The 18405-nt window shown below is 45.5% G+C and overlaps 1 protein-coding gene across 1 annotated transcript; it reads left to right on the top strand.

Moving 5' to 3' along the window:
- Positions 1–417: 417 nt before the first annotated feature.
- Positions 418–15094, top strand: LOC103191422 (SMC5-SMC6 complex localization factor protein 2; the record flags this gene model as incomplete). Its single annotated transcript, XM_042345811.1, is given in 7 exon segments — positions 418–461; positions 3954–4654; positions 6273–6330; positions 7268–8259; positions 10009–10085; positions 14374–14511; positions 14927–15094. Coding segments are annotated over 7 exon segments (2178 nt in total), but the record flags the coding sequence as incomplete, so codon positions are not given.
- Between the last annotated feature and the right edge of the window lie 3311 nt (positions 15095–18405).

Here is an 18405-nt window from a genome sequence, read left to right as displayed (position 1 = left end):
TCTCAATATAATAATAAACCTCACATTTTATATAGCGCCTTATCACTTCTTTGAGATGTCTCAAAACGCAGAATATACTGTAAAGTATATATTTTGTGGGTGCCAATTGTGAGCAAGTTATTATTTATTTTTTTGAAGAATTATTACCCCTGGAAAAGCGATCTGCCAGTCAACTAAAATATGGGATGTTTATCAAATACAGAAATTGCATAATCTCTTTCCTGGCCAAATTGATGCGTGTTTGCCGGAAGATTGACCTTACTCACTAATGTATTAAAGCATTTTTCTATTCACGCTTGTTTCTAAATGTTTCATAACAAAGTTGTGACATGTCCTGTATGACAAACCTTGATCCATATGATGTTTGTTGCTAATAAGCCATTTCCTAATTTTGTGCTTTTTTTTTGTTTTTTTCAGAGACCAAAAAATTACTCAGTTTTTCAATCCAAGTCGAAGTAAAGGTTAGTATCTGCAAACATATCTGCATTATTTTTTATTAGAAAGCCAATCAATTATATACTGATTTGAAATTATGTTTTACAAGAATGTATTTTGTGTGAGGGGTGGTGGGGGTGGGAGGTGGTTGTGGTTCCAGAGCGGCTGGTTTCTCTTGCGCACTTCTCCAAAATGAGTGATGTAAGTATTATCCTACGTAGGCAGTGTTACCAGTTTGTAGTATTTGCTGCTTCTGCTCTGAACAAATTTCCATATCTGTTGGCCTAAAAGACAACAGTGCACCCAAGAAGTTAGGAGGATTATTAGCCTCTCATCGCAATCCGGTGGAACCTCTACAAGAAGACAGAAGGCAAAGAGTTGGGTGTGAAAAAATGGATCAGTATGTACTTGCCCTTCTGTCGTATCATGGACCAATATGACTGGATTAAAGATGCATAGAAAATCAATGCAACTGGAAGCTGACTTTTCCTTTATCCTCTTCAGATGATCTATAATCTTTGGTGAGCAACTTTGAAATGATAGAGAATTTTCAATTCCACTCCACTTCAGCTATGCATTTAATAGAATGGCAGAACAGACTTGAAGGGTTGAATGGCCTACTCCTATTCCTATGTAGACAATTGCTGCCGACAAGCAGCTTCTCATTCCTCCTCTGAAATCTCAGTTAAAATTGGCCACCCAAATCCTCATTGTTCCTATAGATATCAGCAAAGAATTCAGCAGTGGGAATTAGTCTATGCTCCTCAACCCAACTAATTTGAAAGACCCCTTGTGTCATCTGCCTGGAATCCTGCCATTTCAAGCAAGGACATAGTGATGCAAAAGAAATCTTTTATTTAAAAAAAAGTCACCAACATTAAGTGAATGCTTTTCTTGTGGCAAAAGGAATGATAAAATCAAGTCACGCTCCCAGCTGCAGATGACTCGGAAACCTATGGAAACCAACTAAGGCTCAATGAGGGATTGATTGGTTGCCTCAACGAGGGGAAATGGACAGTTCTTTGTGGAACATGAAAACAATGGTATCTGCTTCATCCAATGTCTTTGACTACACTTAAAATAGAAAGAGATTATCACAGCAAAGGGGAAATATCCTGCACCACCCAATCTGGGGACAGAATGAAACTCTTTTTCTGTTGTTAAGCAGCCTGATAGTTAGATATATATTATCAACAACTTCAACAATAAATTGCAATTATATAGTGCCCTCCACCCCAGGCGGCGTCTCAGAGTGCTTAACAATGGCCGAGGCCGAGCCAGGGGGAGGGGGAAGGTGATCATAGGCGCGGTTGAAGAGAAAGGTCTTTAGGCGTGACCTGAAGATGGGGAAGGAGGGAATTCCAAAGTTTCAGGGCGAATTAGCTGAATTAATTGATGATTGATTTTTGCTGTTTCAATGCATTTCCAAACAGGTAGGATACTCAATGCATGCAAAGCACATGTGTAATTAATATTCTTTATTGGTTAGTACATTTCTAAAACATTAATTTATCCCAAGTGGGGAACGGGGGAGATCGGAAATCCAAGTTCTATTTGGACAAAAACAGTTATGGATTCAGTGACCAAATAATAATTATTATTTTTGTGTTTTTTTTGGAGGGATTATTACCCCCGGAAAGTGATCCGCAATCAACTAACAATCAGATTCTTACTTACTGCTAGGTAAACAGGTGTATGGAGTTAGAAACCTAAGGTTTTGCCCTGTCCGGGAATCAAACCTGTGTCCTTTCGCTTGTGAGGTGAGCTGGCTATGGGATATAACAACATCCATCAAAATACACTACATGAGTCTCCTGTAGTGTAGTGGTTAGAGCTAGCAAGCGAAAGGTCTTGGGTTCAATTCCCAGGTGGGGCAAAACCTTAGGCAAGTTTTGTTACTCCACACACCTCTGTTTATCGAGCATTAAGTAGGAACCTGGGTGTTCGTTGATGGGTAGATTGCTTTTCTGGGGGTAATAATCCCTTGAAAAAAAATTATAATAATTGGATCACTCAGTCCACGATTGTTTGTTTCACTGCCGTGTGAAAGTGGCTGCTGCGTTTCGCCGACAAAATACACAGTCAATTCTCTTTACAGTATATTCTGTGAAGCACTTTGAGATGTTGGTAAGATGTGATCAGGCGCTAAATCAAATGCAAGGATTAAGGATTAATATTGCGTTGATTACTCACTTAAGACTTGTGAATCTCACGAGCAGCACAAATAACAGCAACATATTTGAATACTTTTATTATCTTTCTTAACCATGACTCGATGATTTAACTATAACTCAGGCACACAGTGAGCCACAGCAGTGATTCCTGCACCTTTCCTACATTAAAACAAAATATTTGCTTGCATGGAGGATTCTGTAATGTCAGTTCACTAGTTGAGAATGGTTATGAACTAGTAATAAATAATAATAGGATGGATAAATTCATCATGTTAGTGCATCTCAGGATGTTTTACATAATGAATCAGTTTGAATGTAATTTGAGTTAGCAATATTTCAAAATGAAGTGTCAGATCAAATTTAATAATGTTTTGGTAAATTTGGATGAGGGAGGATTGTTGGCAGGACACCTGATTTTCTTTGACAGATTGCCATGTGATCTTTAACATCAGCGTAAAAGAGCAAATGGAGGAAACTGGTTCATGTACCATTCGAAGGATGTTGCAGTGCATTGTTCAATTGGCACTGCACTGGAATGTTGGCCTAAGTTGTGACCCTGAGGCAAGAGTGCTGCCAACTAAGCAGTTTTCTTTGACCGTGCCTTCAGCTCCCCTCTCGACTCTCTTCCCCCTCCTCGCTTCCTCCCTTCCCTCACCCTGACCATTTCCCCCCTCCTCGCTCCCTCCCTTCCCTCCCCTCACCCTGACCATTTCCCCCCTCCTCGCTCCCTCCCTTCCCTCCCTCACCCTGACCATTTCCCCCCTCCTCGCTCCCTCCCTTCCCCCTCCTCGCTCCTTCCCTTCCCTCCCCTCACCCTGACCATTTCCCCCCTGCTCGGGTCATGACCCAACTGTGCAGCGCCTTGGGACGTCCTCCTGACGTGAAAGGCGCTTTATAAATGGAATCTTGTTGTTGTTGTTGTTGTAAGCAAAGTTGATCATGTTTGCTACTGATTTCTAGCACAGCAAATGGCAAGTATAACCTACGTGTGGATTCTTGCAGATTTTGTTGGAAGAATAATTAGTGAGCAGCTTTATGGTATGTTCTTTCCAGCCTCCTGCAAGTCCCATCTAAAGACCTTTCTCTTCAACCGTGCCTTTAGCCACCCTTCCACCCCCGCCCCCTCTGTCCTCCACCCCTCCTGACCCCAACTGCCAGCTCGGGTCCAAAAACCCCTGACTGTCTAGCGCCCTGGGACGTCTTTCCGACATGAATGGTTCTGTACAAAGTGTAATTTGTTGTTGTTTATTATTTACTGCAACTAAATAATAAACATAATGATGCCATTCCTGCTTGCATGTGTTTATTAACTGAAAGCAATCCCTTTCTGTCTTTCCTGCATAGGAAAAGATGTATTGAGTTTGGGCTCTCCTCAGCAAAAGGTTAGCACAGATGCAATTGCTGCATTGCACGAGGCTGAATCATTGCCAAGTCTTATTGCCAAGAAGCCCAAAAGGCCCTTGTCTCTGCCGTCATCTCAGCAGACCAGTGTGGTAGAGGTTTTTATGAAAGGAGTCTTAAAAACAGAGAAAAAACAAAACATGGGAGGTGTTGTGAAATGCAGAGTGTTTCAGAACCCTGGCTCTCTGAGAGTGATCGTACGAAGACTGCCTTTCGAGTATAAGTCTGAAGGTGGCACGGACAGCAACGTGATGAAAAGTATCAAAGTTTCTTCCAGTCCTGAAATGGCAACTTCTGCAACTCGGGAAGATATCAGTTCTAAATGGAGGATGGAGGATTGTCGAAGTAGTAAAAATAGTTTGTGGCACAAGTCTCTGCCGAGCAAACGGGAAAAGTTATTGCCACCCAATTCCCTGGATGTTCTGAAGTACAGTGGGAAGAAAACTGTTGAAAGCAAATTGTACCCGAGGCCTCGTTTATCTCTTCGGAAACTCCGACATCAGCAAGGGCCATTCAAACCCGAATTCCAGACCACTCTTCAGGCCTACAAAAAGGAGCGAGAGCTCAAGAAACTCAGGATGGAACAAGGAAAGCATCCTTCATTTTCTTCAACAAAACCACTCTCGGGTCACATCGTAAATCAGGCAAGTCAAGTAACTGAGTTCTGCTCCTCCCCCCCCCAACCCCCTTAAAGATTTTTCACTTTACAGGCTCCATTTTGAATGAAAAGAAGTTGAAGTAAATGTCCTTAGGTGCCATGATTGAGGTATTTTACCACCAACTGTGGCATTTGATCTTGAGATCTCACTTGGGAGTTGGGACCTGGATGTCTGAGAACCTTGAGCATTCTCATTTGTCTCTAGAGTGGAATTGAATGGGAGCTGGAGTGAAGCTAAATGTAGTTGCATCTGTTTCCTAGGACTCACGACAGCTCTTGGAAAGGGGGCCTTCACTCCTTCCTCCTCTGTCTACGCTGGATTTCAAAGCCAGATAGCTGAGGTGAAAAAATTGTTTGTAGTACATTGTTGTTTGTGACCTTGATCCTCAAGGCTTGTGTTTTTTTTAAAAAAGAAAACCTACTTGCCTTTATATAATGTCCTTCATGCCTGGTAGGCGACATTGGACTTCAAGAACATCGGGGTGGCTAGCACGTCACAAGCTGTCCTGTAGATGCCCCCATATAGCTGATGAGGAAACTCTGAGGCTTGGGGCGATAACCGCTGAAAGGCGTAACCTGGAGTCCGAGCTTGTGAACACACATTTGTACATCCATAGCAGCAGTGTCTCAGAGGCTTGCACAGTGGTGGGGGTTTGCACATGGAGCTAGGGAAAAGGGATAGGTCATCATAGATGTCCATTATCCCCCCTCAAGTCCTTTCTCTAGAATTATTTGTTGCAATAAAATTTCACAACTTTTGAAAAGTACCATACAATAAAATCTGTTTGGCATCTATAATTATGATCAGATTCAGATACAGTTAAAATGTGGGGTAAAGGAACAGCAACATTTATGTCATGCCCTTTCTGCAGGGTAGTGTCTCAGAGCTCTTGAGGGAAGGAGTAAATTAAAGCAATTGTACAAATAAGAATTGTTAGCAACCAAGCTGACAAATGTTTATGCTTAAAATGGTCACTAGTTTAAGAAACGTCTGAAAAATGTGAGTTGCACTGTGTAGAAATGTCAATTTAATGTACACCTGCTATGCTCACTTTTAATGCATGATGCAAACAAACCACAGCCTATTTTTTGTGGTCAGTTGGGTGTCTGACTCATGCAGAAACCCATCACCGTGCTTAAGAGTCTCCAAACCAAATTGAGGTTTGCATGCCTCCCACCTACATGTAGAAATCCCAGAGATAGATTGTTGGAATGAAATGGGCTCTCTCTCCCTGGAGGGAAACGTCCTGCTTACCTAATTCCAGAGAGTATTAGGCACAGGCTGGCTAAGGCTTGGGGACCCCAGAGTTTGCGTTGGGGTAACTGCTGGAGTCTAACCAGCTAAAATGGCATAGCCATTTAGCTGTTGCTATCACTGCCTGGGAAGACATAAGCATTTTGAGGTGGATTTCGATGTTGGTGGTTTTAGTGCTTTTGCAATGGAACTTTCTACCACAGCTTATAGCGTGAAATTTTTTGTGCATTTATGTTTAGCTCTCAATAATTATCAGAATTTTTCACAATACTAATCTGTTCTCTCTTATTTTGTGTTTTGGTTTTGTGCTCCTAACACCCTGTTATTTTTTGGGGAATCATTTGTATAGAGTCATCAAATTTCCAACTTCAAAAGGGCATATTCTCTACCTTCAACATCATTCACAGGTAATTGAAGTCGTCTACATAAAACAGAGCTGGTTTAATGATCTGAATGTTGTGACTACTTTCTTTGTAAATTGAGGTCTCTGAGGATTGCATAACGCCACTTTATAAAGCCTTTGTCATATTTCTGCACAAACATGACAGGGCTGCAGTAGCTTGTCACATATTTCAATTATTGCATAATATGAGCCATTTGTGTCAATATTTTTTTGACATTGATTAAAGTTAAACAGTTTGTAGCCATTCTCACCCACTGCTCATGCACATGCAACCTTTCACCAAGATTAGGGTTGGTTTACAGATCCGAATGTGAATGCATTATAAAAATCGCAGTTGCTTCCAAATTCACCCCAGATTCAAACTAGTTGGCCTGCACTGGCTCCATGTCCCCTGTCCTTGTCCACCCCACCATTGGCGGTCTGGCCTTCAGCCTCTCTGCCCCTACACTTTTGAACTCCATCCCACAGTCCCTTTGCCTCACCCCCTCCCTTGCCTCCTTCAAGACCCGTCTCAAGACCTTCCTCTTTGACTGCGTCTTCAATCACCCTCCTAGGCCCACGCTCCACCCATCCTGATCCCAACCCCCAGCTCGGGTGTAAATCCTTGACTGTCAGGGCTTTGGGAGGTCCTCCTGACGTGAAAAGTGCTATGTAAATGTAATTTGTTGTGGTTGGCGACTCTTATTGTTTGCAGGTATTACAGGCAAATACCCCAATATTTGCCAACATGACTTTCAGCTCTTCTTATTTTGTAAGCGTTTGACTTATTTTTTCAGAAAGGTAATTTTCTGTAGTTGGCGTTAGGGAGCGGAGATGCCTTAGCTATTGTTTTCAGTTCTGGGGTTGGGTGGGAGGGGGTGAAAACTGCTTTTGTGCAAATATTTGCATAACTGTTGCCTTTGTTTGAATGTGTAGTCAGTGAATTATTGTGGTCCTTGCAGGGAGCAGCAGTCTTTCTAGTCCGAAGGAATCTATTCCAAAGCAGGTAACAAAAAAGCCACCTCGAGGTACACCTGCTGAAGGAAACGAAATGTGCAGTCACCAAGTGATCCACAGGCTGCATTCCTACCCTCCTTTATGTGACAGAAAAAGCTCAATGGGTACCTTCCAACCCAGGTTTCCAGCGGGGCGGCCGGTTTCTTGTTCGAAAGACATTGTGATGAAGAAGAGAAAACTGATTTCAGTGGATGAGCGCATCCAAAAAAAGAGGAAATGTTTGTCGGTTCCGCCGCACTTAGACACACCGTTTCACAAACGGAAGCGAGGGAGCAGGATGGCTAAAAAATACAGCAACGGTGTGACTGAAACTGCCTGCCACGGTGTGCTGAAAGATCACAACAACGGCGTGTTGGAAGGTCAGGACACCACTGCTGCTCAGGTGGATGATTTTGCAGACTCCAATTGCTGCCTGGGGGTCGATTCCTCGCTGGACGAAGAAACCTCCACGTGCTCCTCTGTTAACTCATACCCCAGAGTGTCTACAGAGGAGAGGGCAAAGACAACCCTTGGCTGTGTCATCTCTTCAAAGGAAAACCGTTCGGCAGAATATTTAAACAGACGGTCTCTGGTTCCATTTGACAGCAAAAGAACACAAAGGCCGGACTTCACTTTTGTACCCATTTCAGGAGTTGATGAGGACAGTAAGTCTGTGCTACCCTCGCAAGAGAAGTGGCTCTCAGAAAGGCCTGGTACTCTTCAGTCATCGGAGAGTAACAGAGTCTCGGAAAGGCAACAGAGAGACACTTGCAATAGTGTGGACAGTGACAGCGATTTTCACCTCAATTTAGACACTGATGAAGAAGGTGAAACTTTAATGGCTTTAAATGACCTCCTGACTCTTCACACCAAAACCAAACCAATATCTACCACCCATGAAAAATGTTCCATCGCCGTTCATTCCTCAGTCCCCAGCTTGCCTCTGGCTAGAATGAGTGTAAGTCTGATAGATTCCTGCAGTGTTTAATAGCTATATTATTTATACCCGTCTCCGTCCGTACCTCATAACAAAACCAGCTGGAACCTTTGTCACTTCCCGTCTGGACTATTCCAAGTCTCTCCTTGCTGGTCTCCACCATACACAAAATACAACAAATTCAGAACTCCACGAAACTCCGAACCCCCATCATACCAGTTCTTTCCAGGCTCCCAATTACTGAACAGATCGATTTCAAGATCCTCTCGCTCATTTTCAAATCCTCTCATGCATTGGCACCTCCCAACCTCTCCGACCTGGTTACCCCCCAATCCACCACCCGCTGCCTCCGCTCGGCTGACTCTGGCCTCCTGTTCGTTTCTTCAGCCACTAAGCCCCAAAACACTCTCCCTCTTGCCCCCTCCCTCCTCACTTTCAAATTCTGCCTAAAGACCTTCCTTTTTGATCGTGCTCACGGTCACCTCCCCCGGCTCGGGGTCAGACTCCGCCACTGTTAAGCTCTCCAGGATACTACCCCACTGAAAGGGCACTATATAAATGCAAGTTGTTATTTTTCCACTTTTTGTTTTTAACTCCACTGGCTCGCAATAGGAGTAAAAAAATAATCCTTGCATTTGATCTAATACCCTTAAAGGTAAAACGTCAAAATTCATTTTAAAATATTTTCATTAAATACAGCAGCCGTCCTATGAATACCTGTCAAAATGAACTAATATATCAGTGATTGTTGGCATGGACACCAGAGAAACTTGCTTCTCTTGAGTAGTGTCACAGAATCGTTAACGTTTACCTGAACAGGTAGATGAGACCTAACTTTAAGGTCTCTTCTCTGACCATACACAAGTCCCCAGTACCTCACTGGAGTGTAGTTCAAACAACAACAAGATTCCATTTATAAAGTCCAAACTTAAACCAGAACTACTGCTTAGACAACTTAGACAACTGATGTTGGAAGAAACTGGGTGGATGGTGACAGGTGGATGGTGACAAAGCGTAGCTGCAGCCTGTGCAAAAATATGCACAGCATGTGAGCACATTTTGGACAGTATTCTGCTTACAACAGATATTTGAGGTATACAGCTTCTTTTGCTGTCTGCTGATGCACACCTCAAATCAAAATTCTGTGGCTATCTGCAAAGCAAAAGTAATTCCAACTCTGTTACATCACACGCATCATTATCCTCACCACAGGACTTTAGTGTATGCATCTTAAAAAGTGAGTCAACTACTAACTCTGCCTAGATAATAATAATCCTTGGGTTTGATATAGCACGTCATTGAGACACCTTAAAGTGTTTCACAGAATATATTGTAAAGTGAATTGACTATACTTTTGGGGCTAAACATAGCAGCCAATTGCGCACAGCAGTGTCCCACAAACAGTCGTGGATTCAGTGACCAAATTATTTTTTTACAAGACAGCAATCAAAAATCTACTTACAACTGGGTTCCTATTTACTGCTCGGCAAACAGGCAGGTGCAGTAAGGAACTTGCCTAAGGTTTTGCTCTGCCTGGGACTTGAACCGGGGCTCTAACCAATATGCTACTCTAAAACCAATATGCTACCAAACTCTACAAGTGCCAAGAAGGCTAGACAGTTACATGATTATAAAGTATCAAGCCTCTTGGCCATTGTGCTGTGGATCATCACTTTGCTGCAGAAGTATTTTCTCCCTTACGTTCCACTCGCCTTTCATCCCTCGTGTTCGCAGGTATAGCACGTACTGATTTCATCTTTTGCATTTCAGTTTCCAAATGCCGGCAAATCTGCAACGTATTCCAACAGCTTTGATCGGCTAATTAAAGAAAAGAAACGGTCCGAGAGGTAAGCTCTCTCTTTATCCTGGATGTATTTGGGTAAATGCTCCATCTGTACAATAAGTGTATATATTCTTGCAGAGTGTATTGTTTTTTGAAGAGCTGGTGAATCTGAGTGACATGTGCTTTTATGGTGTAGAGCCCCCTCTGCTGATTATACAATCCCACACCACTTAGTTCCAAAATGGGATAGAACACTTTGAGCTACTCCAGCAGAACATTAATATTGGAGTCTCTTCTAAGATGTTCCAAATCAGCACAACACAAAAGAAAAACACATCCCAATTATAGAATCGTACAGCACAAAAAGAGGCCATTCAGCCCATCGAGTCTGTGCTGGCTCTTTGAACAGAGCAATTAATGTCAATCCCACTCCCCAGCCCTTTCCCTATAACCTGCAAACCCATCCTCCTCTAATACCAGTCCACCGCAGTTTTAAAAGTAGTTATCGAATCGGCCTCGACCGCCCTTTCAGGCAACGCGTTCCAGATTCAAACAACTCACTGCAGGAAAACATTTCTTCTCACCTACCCTCGGCTTCTTTTAGAGACTATTTTGAATCTGTGACCTCGAGTCACCGACACACCCACCAGTGGAAACAGTTTTTCCCTTTCTAACCTATCAAATCCCCTCATGATTTTGAAGACCTCTATTGGGTCTCCTCGTAACCTTCTCTGCTCCAATGAGAATAATCCTAACCTCTCCAGCCTTTCCTCATCATCAAGGTCCCTCATTCCTGGTACCATCCTCGTAAATCTCCTCTGCACCCTTTCCAATGCCTTAACATCATTCCTATAGTGTGGTGCCCAGAACTGGGCGCAGTATTCTAACTGAGGCCTAACCAGTGTTTATATGGGTTAATCTTAACCTCCTGACTCTTGTACTCTATGCCCCTATTTATAAAGCCCAGTATCCCATATGCCCTGTTTATAGGTTTATCTCCCTGTCCTGCCACCTTCAAAGATTCATTTACCTGCACCCCCAGGTCTCTCTGTTCCTTCACCCCCCTTAAGATTGTATTACCAGCCTATATTGCCTCCCCTCATTCTTTCTACCAAAATGCATTACCTCGCATTTCTCCACATTGAAATTCATCTGCCATGTGTCGCCCATTTTACCATTCTGTCTATGTCTTCCTGCAGTCGGCTCCTATCCTTCTCACTGTTTACCCCTTCCCTAACTTTGTGTCGTCCGTAAACTTGGAAATGGTACTTGCTATACCCAAGTCCAGATCATTTATGTATATTGAGAAGAGCAGTGGTCCTAATACTGATCCCTGGGGGACACCACTGTACACTTCCCTCCAGTCAGAAAAGCAGCCGTTGACCACAACTCTGCTTTCTGTCTCCCAGTCAATTCTGGATCCACAGCCACTGTCCCTTTTATACCATGGGCTTCTATCTTTCTTACAAGTCTTTCATGTGGCACTTTGTCAAATGCCTTTTGAAAGTCCATATAAAGTACATCAACTGCACTACCTGTATCCACCCTCTCCGTTACCTCATCGAAAAATTCTATTGGATTTGTTAGATAAGATTTGATTTTAACAAATCCGTGTCGGCTGTCCCTCATTAACCCATATTCTTCTAAGTGAAGATTTATTCTGTCCCGGATTATAGTCTCCAGGAGTTTCCCCACTACTGATGTTAGGCTGACTGGCCTGGAGTTCCCAGGTTTATCCTTCTGTCCCTTTTTGTACAGGGAGTCCCATTGGCCACTCTCCAGTCCTCGGGCAGCACTCCTGTGTCCAACGAAGATTGAAAAATTGTAGCCAAAGCCTCCGCTATTTGTACCCGTGCCTCCCATAGTAACCTTGGCTGCATCTCGTCCAGACCGGGCGACTTATCACCTTCAGCCCAGTCAACCTTTTCAGTACTTCCTCTCTGTTTATACTTATCCTCTCCATTTCCTCTCCCTCTCCTCCGATACTGCGGCATTTGGTGCATCCACTTCTTTTGTGAAGACAGATGCAAAGTACCCATTCAGCACATCAGCCATACCCTCTGCCTCCACAGTAAGATTTCCCCCTTGGTCCTTAATTGGCCCCACCCTTCCTTTGACTAGCCTTTTTTTCTTGATATGTTTGTAAAATATTTTAGAATTCCCTTTAATGTTACCCGCTAACCTTTTTTCGTATAATCTTTTTGCCCCTCTTATTTCCTTTTTCAGTTTTCTTCTGCACTTCCTATATTCTATTTGGTTGTCTTCTGTATCTTGGGTTTGACATTTGTCATACACCTCCTTTTTCTGCTTCATTCCAGATACAATTACCTTCGTCATCCAGGGAGGTTTGGAAGCCCTCCTTTTCCCTTTTGTGGGAATGTATTTATTCTGTCCCTGAGCTATCTCATCCTTGAAGACTTCCCACTGCTCTTTAGTTGTTTTACCTGCAAATCTTTCTTTCCAGTCCACCTTTGTAACTCACTGAAATTTGCCCTCTTCCAGTTGAATATCTTCACCTTAGATGGTTCCTTGTCTCTTTCCATATGCACTCTGAATCTAATGATGTTGTGATCACTATTACCCAGATGCTCTCCCACTGAAATCTGCTCCACTTGCCCTACTTCATTCCCCAGAACTAGATCCAGCACTGCTTCCTTCCTCATTGGGCTGAAAACGTACTGATCAAGAAAGTTGTGCTGTATGCAATTTAGGAATATTTCCCTCTCCTTGCCTTTGTGCTGTTGTTTTGCCAGTCTATGTTGGGATAATTAAATTTCCCCATTATCACAACTCTATTGGCCTTGCATCTGTCTGAGATCTGCTTGCAGATCTGCTCATCTATTTCCTTCCCACTATTTGGTGGTCTATAGTATACCCTGACCAGCGTAACAGCTCCTTTTTTGTTCCTTAACTCTAACCGGATAGATTCCGTTTTGGGGCCCTCCAGCACCTTGACCCTTTCCATGGCTGGAACTGTATCCTTGATTAACATTGCCACACCCCCTCCTTTTTTTCCTCCCCTATCCCTCTTGTATACGTTATAGTCAGGAATATTCAGCTCCCATTCCTGTCCTTGTTTGAGCCAAGTCTCCTTTACTGCTACTATATCTTATCCCCCTCTGACCACTTGAGCTGCAGCTCACCAATCTTGTTTGCTAAACTCTGTGCATTTAGGCACATGCACTCCAAGACCGACTTGACCTGTTCTGCACTTCCCTCCTGTTTTATTTCTCCATTTTCTTGCCTTTTGTTTTTTGCATTCCCTTCCCCCCTGAAAACTAGTTTAAACCCTCCCCAACAGCATTAGATAGCCTGTCTGCAAGCACATTCGCCCCAGCCCTGTTAAGGTGCAATGCATCCAAACGTCCCAAAGTGCTTCACAGAACACACTGTAAAGTGAATTGACGGTATATTTGTGGCGAATGCGGCAGCCAATTGCGCAAAGAATGTCCCACAAACAGTCGTAGATTGAAAATGACCAATTTATTATTGTTTTGGGTTTTGGAGGGATTATTATTAGGCTCTGTGTGGAGTAAGGAAACTTGCCCGAGGTTTCGCCCTCTGCCTGGAATTGAACTCAGGTCTCTCGCTTGCAAAGCGAGTGGTCTACCCACTGAGCTACAGCACTCCACAGGGGATACAGGTCCCACCTGCCCCAGAACTGGTCTCAATGATCCAGAAACCTGAAGCCCTCTTTTCTGGACCATTTCTCCAGCCAAGCATTCATATGCTTGATCCTGCCATTATGGTACTTATTTGCTCGAGGCACAGGGAGTAATCCAGAGATCACCACCTTGGATGTTCGATTCTTTAATATGTTCCCCAGATTTTGATATTCACCCTGTAGAGTCTCAGCCCTTTTTTTTACCAATATCATGGATCCCAACCTGGACCACCACTTCTGAATGTTCTCCTTCCCCCTGAAGAATTTTATCCACCCTTTCTGCGATGTCTAAGACTGTTGCACCAGGCGGCAACATACCATCCTTGACTCCCGTCTTCTGTTACAGAAACGTCGGTCTATACAGCATTGCTCCTGTTACCTATGTCCCCTGTTCCACCACTCGGTGTATACTGTCCTCCCTGGAGATATCAACATTCCCAATGTTCAGTACAGAGTACTGGTGTGAGAGAGCTACACTATTGTGGGCATTCTGCCCTGCCCGTCCCCTCTTCCTACCATGCCGGATAGTCACCCAGTCATTTTCCGTCTGAACCCTCGGTGTGTGGGGTGGGGTGACCACCTCCTGCGGTGTCTGGTCCATCAAATACTGCTTAAGAACATTTAACTTTTTCATGATGAATTGCAATCTCTGGTGGAGTGAAATGCTGATCATTTTGCACTTTCTCAGTAAGAGGGAGACGCAGCTGAACGAGTTGAAGAGGAAATTGCAGAATGAATTCGACACTCTTAATTTGAGTTGTCTGACTGAGGAAGACGATGAACAGAGTTTGGATGGAGACTTGGAATCGATTCCAGATGAACATAGGTTAGTGATGGCAGAATTGCAAACCAACACTTGATAAATAATAATAATAATATATGGCATAAGTGAGGGTATCTGTTGTACATGATGAATCTGATTGTAGATGTGCTGTGTGGTGTGGAGCGCCGTCTGCTGGTTATACAATAGTGATGGCACCCAATGCCCCCACCGTTGCACGAATGTCCCCATGATGTGAAGGGTGCAATATAATACAATTTGTTGTTGACAGCAGGTTTCTTTATTCTTACAGATTTGTTTTAATAAAAGTTTAATGGAAAACCTCAGCATAAGACCTTATTGTGCTGCACTGATCACAGAATTATTATTGATAAAAAATAATTAATTAATCAATAATAATTGTACAGCACAGAAACAAATCATAATTAACCTCCCCATTAATGTTTTGATTTGTGTTCAGGGAATTCTTTCGCAAATTCTCAGTTAAGTCTGACGGAATACCCGACTTGCGTCCTGGAGAAAAGATTTTCAACTTGTTGAAGTCTGGAGCGTTTTTTAATCAACATAACCTCACCTTGTCTCGGTCTGAATTGACCCCTCAGAATTTTCTGGAAAGAACTCTCATCAGGTGGGGAAATTGCTCTTTTTATTCTTTATCCTGGAGGAATTAACTACTGGAACAGGTTACTGGGAAGAGTGGTTTAGGCCAGGACAACGGACTCATTTAAAAATCCGCTTTGACACTGGACTCTTTTATATATAAAAAAACTCCTGATCTTAACCCCCAACTCTGGTCCCAGCACCTTGGGAGGTTCTCCCGATGTGAAAGACACTATACAAATGTGATTTGTTGTTGGTAGTGGTGGAAAGATGAGATTGGATGGGTCAAAGGGCTGCTTTTATGCAAACCAATCTTGTGATTCTCTTAAGAACAACAGTAAAGCAATCTCCTTCAAATTGTTTCAGTTATACTAACTACATGAGAGTGGATACAGCTAACTGTAGCTGCGTGGTGACTAGTTGGAAACTTGGCTTCAGGCCAATTCCCCAATTGCTGCCACAGCTGAGATCAGCATTCTCATCGTGTTGGAATTCACACCTGTAGGTTGTACAACAACAACAAAATTACATTTATGTAGCGCCTTTCGGGAGGACTTGGTGAGCAGTGGGGAATGGAGGGTGATCGAAGAGGGCGGTCTTGAGCTGGGTCTTGAAGGAGGCAAGGGAGGGGGTGAGGTGGAGGGACTACGGGATGGACCTCCATAGGGTGGGCTTCCATAGGGTGGGGTCAGAGTGGCAGAAGGCCCGCCCCACCAATGGTGGGGCAGGCGAGACGGGGGATGTGAAGCAGGCTGGAGCCTGCTGAGCAGAGGGAGCAGGCAGGATGGAAGGGGATTTGGAGGTTGCAGAGGTAGACCATGGAGGGCTTTGAAAATGATGACCAACTTCTACGATCTCTAGAGCCTGTGGACCTTCGTTTTCTGTGCTGTATGAGGCGTTGTCGTTTTCTGCCACAACATTTGGAAGATCTGCACTTCACCAAACTTCTGCTATTAATGAAAAAGAAGGGAATTTTTGTGTGTGGTATATCCTGTGAAGCGCTTTGAGACATCTCAATGACGTTCGCTGCCCCAATCTACGGGATAATGCCATCCACCTGACCGCTCGCTCCCGGTCCCCGCGTGCGCACTATGGCTGCCGCTTTGACCCGAGCCCCCTCACCCCCTCCCTCCCTCCCCCCTCCTCTCTCCCCCCAAACCCTCCCCCCTCTGCATCTCTCCCGCTCTCTCCTCCTCTCTCTCCGTCCCTCTCGCCTTCTATCCCCACTTGACCCTCCCACAACCTCCCTCTGCTCCAGCCTGGGAATCCTCCGCCGCGCTCACCGTGGCACTCGGCGTTGGCTGTCCAGCAGCAGCCACACCGACTGCCCCATTCCCCACCACACTCGCCAGCCACCCCGGACACAGACCCGGGGAGTCAACCTCTCCTCCCTCATCCCCATTCCCCCCACCCCTGCCTCACAACCTGGACCCCCCTCCCCTCCCACACACCCTTCTGTCAACCGCTCCCTCCACATCGGACTGCAAAATGTCCGCTCCCTCTGCAACAAGGCCCTGGTCATCAACGATCTCATCCTTGATGAGAACGTTGATATCATGGCATTAACAGTAACCTGGCTCACCCCAGGCGACACCTTCCCCCTCACGGAGGCCACGCCACCCGGCTACACCTCCCACCACATCCCCCGCCCCAACCGCCCTCTGGCCTTCAACCCTCACCGACCCCTCTTCTCTCTCCCTCCTCCACAATACCCTCTCCTCCACACTCGATACTCTTGCCCCCATCACTTCCCGCACTGTCTCCTACTCCCGCTCCTCCCCCTGGTACACCACCCACCTCCGCTCACTGAAAAGCCAGGTGCGGGCCGCTGAACGCACCTGTGTCAAATCTGGCCTAACGGTCCACCGACAAATCTGGCTGGACCTCCTCAAAATTTACCGCTCCACTCTAGCCTCGGCCAAGTCGTCCTTCTACTCCAGGATAATCCTGGAGGCGAAGAACAACCCCAGGCTACTGTTTTCCACCACAACCCGACTCCTCCGTCCCCCCCGCCACCCCGCGCAGGTCATCTCCTCCAACCTTCACTGCGAGGAGATGCTGGATTTCCTTGAATCCAAGATCAAGGGAATCCGCTCCGCGGTCACTTCCCCTCCAACTTCCACCCATCACCCACCCCTTCCCTCCCACACTCCGACTCCTACCCATCCTCCCCTACACACCTTCGTACCCGTTTCCCCACCCTCTGTCACTGAACTCATCCTATCCCTAAAACCAACCACCTGCTCCCTTGACCCCATCCCCACTCCACTCCTTATCTCCCAGCTCCACTTTCTTGCCCCACATATCACTGACATCATCAACCTGTCCCTCTCCTCTGGCTCTGTCCCCATTCCAATAAAAACTGCCACCATCACGCCCACCCTGAAAAAACCCTCCCTTGATGCGTCGCAGCTATCAAGTTACCGGCCCATCTCCAACCTCCCCTTTCTCTCCAAGGTCTTGGAAAGAGTTGTCGCCTCCCAACTGCGCTCTTTCCTTTCCACCCATTCTCTTTTCGAACCCCTTCAGTCAGGTTTCGGTGCTGCCCATAGCACAGAAACTGCCCTGGTCAAGGTTACCAATGACATCCTGACCATCTGTGACCAGGGCTCCCTCTGTCTCCTCGTCCTCCTCGACCTATCGGCAGCATTCGATACGGTCGACCACGCTATCCTACTCCACCGCTTGTCGTCTCACCTCAACCTTCAAGGCACTGTCCTTGAATGGTTTAGGTCGTACCTTTCTCACCGTCTTCACTTTGTCTCCACGAATGGCTTCTCCTCCACCCCCCGTACTGTCTCATGTGGTGTCCCTCAGGGCTCTGTCCTCGGTCCCCTCCTCTTCACCCTCTATATGCTCCCCCTCGGTGACATCATCCGCAGACATGGAGTTAACTCCCACATGTATGCGGATGACACCCAACTCTACCTTTCCTCCTCTACCCTCAACTCCATGACCACCGATGTCCTGACAGCCTGCCTGTCCGACATCGAGTCCTGGACGAGAGACAACTTTCTTCAGCTCAACGTGCGAAAAACCGAGGCCCTCCTGATTGGCTCACGTCAGCGCCTCCGCACCTCAGGCGCTGACACCATCAGCATCCAAGGCTGCACTCTCCACCTCTCAAAGCCAGTCAGGAACCTCGGGGTTCCCCTCGACCCTGAGCTGTCCTTTCTTCCTCACATCCGCACCACAACTGGCACCGCCTTCCATCACCTCCGGAACATCGCCAGACTACGGCACTACCTCACCCCTCACGCTGCTGAAACCCTGGTTCACGCCTTTGTCACCTCAAGGCTGGACTATGGGAACTCTCTCCTCGCCGGCCTTCCCGCCACC

The sequence above is a fragment of the Callorhinchus milii genome, unplaced genomic scaffold (assembly GCF_018977255.1).
Source record: "Callorhinchus milii isolate IMCB2004 unplaced genomic scaffold, IMCB_Cmil_1.0 Scaffold104, whole genome shotgun sequence".
Taxonomy (NCBI): Eukaryota; Metazoa; Chordata; class Chondrichthyes; order Chimaeriformes; family Callorhinchidae; genus Callorhinchus; species Callorhinchus milii.
The sequence above is the reverse complement of the archived record's forward strand: the minus strand, read 5'-3'. Positions and strand labels throughout refer to the sequence as shown.